General features: G+C 39.3%; 1 protein-coding gene across 1 annotated transcript; it reads left to right on the forward strand.

Annotated features, from left to right (window-relative positions):
* The first annotated feature begins 713 nt into the window (after positions 1-713).
* On the forward strand, positions 714-7,707 carry LOC117945698 (sulfotransferase 2B1-like). Its single transcript, XM_034873335.1, has 6 exons — positions 714-930; positions 4,798-5,006; positions 5,116-5,242; positions 6,495-6,589; positions 6,947-7,127; positions 7,228-7,707. The coding sequence occupies exons 1-6, from the start codon at positions 792-794 to the stop codon at positions 7,341-7,343; spliced, it is 867 nt and encodes a 288-aa protein (XP_034729226.1). The 5' UTR covers positions 714-791; the 3' UTR covers positions 7,344-7,707.
* The last annotated feature ends 465 nt before the right edge of the window (positions 7,708-8,172 follow it).

The raw sequence follows: 8,172 nt of genomic DNA on the forward strand, positions 1-8,172 counted from the left end.
CGTGTTGTGGGAAAACGAGATGTCTTTCATCGTCTTTGTCTTTCCTTTTTTTTGGGCCAACCTTATTCCTCACAACAGCCGCGATGTTCCTTTCAGCTTTCCGCCTGTGCTCCAGGAAAGTGAAGAAAAGTAAGTTTGGTATGTCCAATCATATAGCTAATGTTGGAAGCGTTCTGCCAGTGGCCTGCAGCTAGAGCAGCAAATGTGCTTATTTTACGATATACGAGAGCGAACTCCACAGTCTTCACTTTATACAATGAAATCCCCCCTCCATTCTCCATGGTTACCACGCCCCAGACAGCTGTACTATCTGAAAGGTAATAACTCCACCTGACATAGTGGATGGCAGTGAAACAGGCATGTGTCTGAAAGGAGGAAGTCTAGGCAAGTTCTTTGAAGATACTTATCATAACCCTGTAAAAGTTCAGGGCAATTCAGTTTAAAAGTTACATTTTCTTACAGACGGAAAGACAGACAGGACAGACCAGACAGACGTCATAGGTTTTCCATGACAAACAGAAAGGGCAAAGAGACAGTACAAGGACAAATTAGTGACAGACAAACAAACGAACCATCTGAACAGTTTTTTAAACCCAGCCCTCATCAAGAGGTTCCACCCCTAAATGACAAAACGGCTTATGATTTGCAGGGCAGAGTTCCTATTCCTAAAAGGATCACAAACCCGACTACAATACTTAGAGAGAGAGAAGAAGGAGCATCGTGTAGGCTACCAGACTAAAGACCACCACTCACCCTTGCTGATCTTTAGACCCCTGAACCAGGGCACTATCATGACGTCCTCAACCAAGTACATTCAGTACCACAACATTTTAGTGTCCATTGGCGCTCACAGCAAGGAGAGCTTGGAGTACGCCCAAAATTTCTCTGTAGAAGACACAGATGTATTTGCTGTGACTTACCCCAAGTCAGGTACAGTATAGTGTAGTAACTCTATTGGTTTTCTTTTCAGCTGTTTTTTTAATGTGTCATTATTAGCACTCTTGTAGGGCCTAATCTATAGGTTTTCTTTCTTAGCGATGTCAGAACTGATCAGATGGAAGACTTCTTTTTTTGTAAATAAAGTAATGGTTCACAAAGCCTACAGTGTAATATGCAAGTTAAAGGCTTTTTATTTACCTCCAGATATGGATTAGAGAAGCTGTTAGTGTTTCCATCTATTGCACTCACATTAAACAGAAAACCGGATAAATAGGTTAGGCTTTAGGGTGATTTCACACTGGAGGCGGGTGGGTAGTAGTAAAGAGCGAGAATAGGAGAAGGGAGTTTGTGTGATGAGGACCTGGTTAACACAGACCCAAATCTTCTCAGCTGTTGCTACTGTCATATGCTGCACTCTCTTCATGTGGCACATCATGTTTGGCACATTGTATGAGTAACATCTTACTTCATAACAAGGTAATACAACGTGGAATCAAGTGATGACTGATCAACAATAATGTACATGCTATATGCCCTCTGTTGATACTACAAAAACAAAGTATTCCTAACCTTGCAGTTTACACAACTCCATTTCTTTGCACAAAACTCTGGAAAGTGCCAAATGTAATGGTTTAATTTTCAAATGTCTTGCTTTCTAGTGTTTGTTAGTTGTAGTTGTATGGTGAAACTCTTAATTGTCTGTTTAGTAATTCCTATTTTATCCTTTATTTTCTTTCCAGAAGCCCTTTTTGAGCACACACACACGTGGATTTCCTTAAATGTTAAGGGGAAGATTAAAAAAGAGAAACTGGATCTGTGAACTGAATTCATATCTTATTAACCTGGAGTCCCAGTCTCTGTCACAATAATCATATACAGTATGTGATTTTTTTATTCTAATAAATCTATTGGCATTTTAAATGTAGACAACAGTGTACAGTATAAAGAGACAGTTTTCTTAGCAGCTCTCTAGTAACATCTGTGTGGTCCAGGGAGCTTTGTCATTCCTACGGTTGAGTTTACTTTTATACTTTAAGTACATTTCCAGGCCTGTACTTTGTTACTTTTCCATGAGTAAAGAAGTTTTTACCAGGGTAGGTTTTAACACAAGTATCTGTACTTCTACTTGAGTACGGGAAGTAAGTACTTTTGCCATATCTGTTGGCATGTCAGCGCCTTTAGAAGTTATGCCTATACTTATAAGATCTGGAGTTACAATACGTAACTATTGTTCTATTTCGTATAGAGCTATTCAAATTGTGTTTGGGGCAAAGCTGATGTAGTCAATGCCAACTGCGACACAAAGTCCACAAGCAGAACATAAACTAATTCCTCTTCCTATTTGCACTAAACACGTTTACAGTTTTTTTATGATCGCTATGACAATTTTTTAAATACTTTTAACAACTTTCCTAAACTCTTAACACAGTTAGCACAACATCTGTATGTGAAGGCTATACAATTAACACATTTTTTGTTGTTTTGACACAAAATGCATACAGTTAACACAAATTTCAAATGCTTGAACATCTTTTACAAGCTCAATCAAGACCAAAACATTGGATATTAAGAGCCAAATTCTCAAATGCCATCATGAAAACACCATCATGTTCTAAGTGTGAAAGAGAACAGCTGTTCACCATTAAACACAAATATTTCACCTGCATTTTATTCCATTGCTACTGAAAAAAACTGACTAAAGCTATGCAAATACATCAACCACAGCTGATTCCCATCTAGGAAACACTCAGCTGTTCTTTCAATTGCATGACCATCTGTTTTGATTCTTTAAATGTCACAGTGAGTGAGTGTTCTTTTAGAGCAAAGATTAACCAAAGTGAAATTCAAAGAGAGTGTTGTACTTTGAGAGCAAAGATTAACCAAAGTGAAATTCCTCGTTTGTTTACGCAAACCTGGCCAAAGCTGGTTCTGATGTTACGTTAGATACAGGAAAAGAGGACCAATTTGGGCTGATTTTGTTTGGAAAATAAACAATAAAGATAAACACAAAGAAAGTAAAAAATATTCCTGTACGAGGATTACGAGTACCAGGACAATGCTATCTGTTTCCTTTTTTTCCATAAACCATACATTCTCTAAAGCTATTTTGAGATTGGTCATTCAGAGAACCAACAACAACTAACAACTTAGAACAAAATATAAGATCAATACAATCACTATTATCTATTGTATAAGAGCAGACATGACACGTATAAAATAATGCAGGTTCTGTAATTCCATGATTACAGAATATTAGTGATATATTAGTGTTTTTTTGTGACGTTGGGTTATGACTGACTAAATGTTTCTGTTGGGAGAGAACGTGTGTTAGTGTTTTTGGAAGAATTATTTAATTTTGAGACATGTTTGCAAATTAGTTGGTAGACAGTGTATTGTGTTTGTGTATTATTATATCTTGAGAATTAGTGTTGGAGTTTAGTTTACGATGTGTGATTTTGAGCATGGAATTAACTGCTATAAAAGATAAAGCAGATAAACGGATGAACGGGCATGGGGAATGCCCACCGCCACCTTCATGCCCCTTAAAAGGGCCGCAAATGCTGATAGAGCTCCCTGAGAGTCTGCCTCGCACAGCCAGTGGGAAAGCCACTGCTTTGAAAGAGCCACACCTTGAGAGCACAGCAAACAGAGATGCTTGTGACAGAGGCTCAAAATCCAGAACTTTCAGAACAAATCCAGAATGCGGCGCATTCCACCCATCTTTATCAGTGTTTGGAAATAACAGGAATAGAAGCCTAGTAATGCCTGGCAAAAGGCGCGTAGCGCGTTTGGACGGCGGCTCCTGAACATAAACATCCCTTCTTAAGTGGCCCCAAGCAGGCGCAAGCAGGGATCAGGTCCGCTGCCTTCTTTATGAAGTCCATACAAAGGGCCTTAACAATGGAGCCATCTTCTTTGACACTCATGCTTTGAGACTCATGATCGTCAAAGATGTCCTCCTCCTCCGAGGACAAGACAAGACATCTGCCAGTTGTTGGTCTGCACACACCCTGAGACACCAACCAGGGTAGGGGAGAAGCAGACATTACCTCAGAACTAGTTGGTTTTCCTGGTCTGGGATGGTTTTTAGTCCAGCCCACGTTTCTGCTGTTGTAGCCCTGGTAGTTGTAGACTCTACTAGAGCCCTGAGGATTTTTAAAACTGATACCAATACAAATATTTGGTTAATAAAAAATCTGATATGCTAATGTGTCAACCGACAGATATAAAAAAAAAAAGTGTAACAAAACAAACAGATTTCCCTAACATTAGTTATTTTGTAGTTATTTATTTGTTTGCACTAAAATAATATGTTTGCACTAAAATAATATGACAGAGCAGAGCAGAACATCAAAATATATTTAAGTTCTGATAAAAATGCATAAGAACACAAACTTAAGATATGAAACCTAAAGTCTTTTGAAAATACAAAAAAAAAATCTGTTGCCAACAGGGACGTTGTAGAGCGCCCTCTGGTGGACAAACTATGCAACACCAACACTCATGACATGTTTGACCGTCTGTTTTTATTTTAATTTTTAAATATTCATATATCAGAATAATTTATTTGACATTATAAATCATTGAAATGTTTTTTTTTTTTTATGGCCATTATAAATGCCGTTACTAAAAGTTTGTGAAATGCCTAATATTGGCCAATAATATCGGCCCGCTGATGCATCGGTCGGGATCTATTTTGAAGTAACTAGTAACTAAAGCGGTCAGATTAATGTAGTGGAGTGAAAAGTAAAATATTCTCTCTGAGTTGTGGTGGAGTAGAAGTAGGAAGTGGCATGAAAAGTACAGTAGAGTAAATGTATGTGATACATTCCACCACTGGTTTATTCTTTTCTGTAGGTACAGTCTGGATGCAGGAGATCCTCCCCCTAGTGGTGAATGGGGGGGATCTTACGCCGATCCAAACCATTCCTAACTGGGACAGGGTCCCCTGGCTGGAGGAGACAAGATTAGCAATGGTTGTGGATCAGTTGGCATCTCCACGGGCGATGGTCACACATCTTCCTTACCGCCTCATGCCCCCCTCCTTCCACACCTCCAAAGCCAAGGTAAAAGAGTGGACGCTTTGTGTGATATTCCTGTGGTCTCATTCCATAATTAATATGTTACATTGCCCCTGTTATGGTAATAAATTAGTCTCTCGTGTCTCTGCCATAGGTGATCTATGTCATGAGGAACCCTAAGGACGTCATGGTGTCTTCATATTTCTTCCATCAGATGGCCGAATTCCTCGAGGATCCAGGAACTTTTGATGAATTCATGGATAAATTCCTTGAGGGCAAAGGTCAGAGGTCTCCTTCCTGAACTTCAGCAATAGAGTGTATTACCATGTGAACCGATGTCACATGGTTCAGACAGAGGACTCAAATGCACGACTCGGCAGCAGTGGTTCTGATGTACAAGACGTTTATTGTACAAAGAGTAAAAAACACAGTTGAAGTTTCCAAATTTCAAGTCGAAGTCAAACACAGGCAATGGTCTGAACTACACACTGGGAACTAAACCCTGGGAACACAGGCTGGACTGCTAGTCTCAGGGCTTTTTCTCACCTCATTTAGTCCAGGATTTTTGACTTTTTTGGTCCAAACCAATATTACAGTGTGAAACCTCCCCCGACCACGGTCCAGATCAAACAACCAAATTTAGTTCCGACCAAAAGAGGTGGTCTTGGTCAGGACCAAACTGAACCATGGTCCAGTTCCTTTTTAAGTGTGAAAGCATTTTTTGGATGGTTCAGACTTTCGGACTAAATACAAGCTGTGGCAGGCTATCATCGTGTTAGAAGACCAAGAAGCTCCTTTAAGGTACTGTTCGTGTTTTATGCAAGGGGCTACCGGTGGAGTTTCCAAAAAAGACATGACCCTTGGCCAGTAATACATATTTCTATGACCCTCCAAAATGATTGGGAAAAAAGGCGTGACCCTACCGAACAGTTTATCAATGCCTTCTGTTCTAGTTTGACCTTGGCAAAAAAAGGAAAGGCAACCATTGCTTTTAAACACAAAATTTTCTCACAAATGTTTTTCACAAACACATTTTCACTCCCATCTCGTAAAATACCGACGCTTGCTCAGGTACCTTTGTCGTATTTAATGACGCTTAAGGTCTCCTTTAGCAACATATGACACGCTGTTGGTCATCTCCTTTAACATCATATAACACGCCCTTATTCATCTCCTTTAACATCATATAACACGCCCTTATTCATCTCCTTTAACATCATATAACACTCGCTTGGTCATCTCCTTTAACATTACACAACACACGCTTGGTCATCTCCTTTAACATTGTATAACACACGCATGGCCGTCTCCTTTAGCGTCTTATAACACGCGGTTGGTCATCTCCTTTCACACATGCTAGAAAGCAGAAAAAAACTGACTGTGAGAAACAAAACAAAAACATGACCTATGCACGGAAGCTGGATGTGATTTTGGATTGTGGAAGACAAAGTCATCTTTGTATGTCATTTCTGCTGAAGTAGCGCAGTGCTTGTTTGCATTTATACTGTGGTCTGTTGTCTTTGTTGTCTACAGTGACGTTTGGAAAATGGACAGACCATGTGAAGGGCTGGAGAGACACAGAGTTGGGAGACAGAATAATGTACATCACATACGAAGAAATGGCAAAGGTAAAACCCTCCCATAACTCTCATGGGCTACTGCTAAGTTTGTTTGTGATATACAATTTGTAGTTCTTTTTAAAACTTCACACAAAACATATAATTTGCAATTTGCAATAACCATAAGCCCAGGGTCAGTTGTCAGCAAATAAGACAGAAAGTTAATTTTCTATGTCTTACCTACTGCACCTTTAACTGTAAATACAAGCAGCCACACTTAAGATCATTGGCAAGGCTTAACAAAAGACCCTAATCATAGCATCATATAGAAAGTTCTTCATGAGAGAATGTACATTATAAGATAAAGGCTAACTGTTGCCTCACATAAATGAAAGAACATACATGTGTCCATGTGACCCTCTTTAGGACCTTCCTGCAGCTGTCAGGCGGATCTCAGATTTTCTGGGCCGTAATCTGAGTGAAGAAGTCATTCAGAAGATAGCGGAACATTGCTCCTTCAAGACCATGAAGACCAACAAAATGTCCAACTTCAGCCTGGTCCCTAAGGAGTTTATGAAACCCGAAAAATCTCCCTTCTTCAGGAAAGGTGAGGCTCCCTGTTTCTACTAAACAGTTGACTTCCTTTCACATCAGAGAACTGTTGCGCTCATGTGACTGTCTTGGTGCGTGTGTGTGTATTGTATCAGGTGTTGCCGGAGACTGGGAAACCCATTTTAGCTCCGAGCAACTGGCCAGATTCACATCGGCCATTCGCAAAGAGCTGGAGGGAGAGAGCTTCTCTCTGCCATGGAGCATGGATTGACCATCCGCCGAAGCAAAGAGAGAAGTGAAGAGTTGTAGAAATAAAATCAAGTGGAAAATCGTTGAAAACTAGGCCAGAAAGTAGTTTTGGTTGTAATACTAGGCATATGACTAAAAGCATTCTATTGATTTTATAAAACCTACACATGGTTTAAACAACCATGACATGCAGTATAGCAAAATATGTTATTGGACAGAAAATAGGTTTTTGTGCTAAGAATTGCATAATTGCCTTGTGTTCACAAATACTTGTCTCAACTGTTTAGTGTGTAACTACTCATAACAAGTATTTAATGTGGAACACATACACATATGGTGTTTGTTAATACAGGTAATTACAATTTGTACATACTCTTACTAAAATGTGGACTAAGTGAAAGAGAGGCATTATCAGCATACTGTACTGAAATGTACTTAATGTCTGTTAAAGGTGGAACTTTTCAACTCTTACATAATGCTGCATAGTTTAATGAATAATAATGTTTTGAGTAAAATCTGAATCTGCAACTTTACCAGTAACATTTCATTTTTTAAGGGCTTTCTGTCAGTTATTTGGGTGATATGGTTTTGGAGAAAGCTGCAAACAGCAAAGCCTGTTCCAAACAGGAACTCACATGATATACTTTCCAGTGATTTATTTACTCACTAGTGTCATTTGAGTTAAACAGTAATAGGAACAAAGTGTTCCAAGTGTGCACCATTGCTGAAAAAACCCATGGTCAGACAATCTTTCATTGGGTTAAATGTAAAAGGTACAGACACGTCTGTGAAATAAAAATACGTGATCCAGTTTGAACCCCTTGCCACAGGGAAGGGGTTCAAACTGTTTG

This window comes from Etheostoma cragini, chromosome 6 (assembly GCF_013103735.1).
Source record: "Etheostoma cragini isolate CJK2018 chromosome 6, CSU_Ecrag_1.0, whole genome shotgun sequence".
Taxonomy (NCBI): domain Eukaryota; kingdom Metazoa; phylum Chordata; class Actinopteri; order Perciformes; family Percidae; genus Etheostoma; species Etheostoma cragini.

What these genes read in the sequence shown, in the direction of transcription:
- LOC117945698 (XM_034873335.1), top strand. Translation starts at nt 792, where the DNA reads ATGACGTCCTCAACCAAGTACATTCAGTACCACAACATTTTAGTGTCC. An exon ending in TGTGACTTACCCCAAGTCAG is followed by an intron (nt 931 to 4,797) that starts GTACAGTATAGT and finishes TCTTTTCTGTAG; the next exon opens with GTACAGTCTGGATGCAGGAG. An exon ending in CATACGAAGAAATGGCAAAG is followed by an intron (nt 6,590 to 6,946) that starts GTAAAACCCTCC and finishes GACCCTCTTTAG; the next exon opens with GACCTTCCTGCAGCTGTCAG.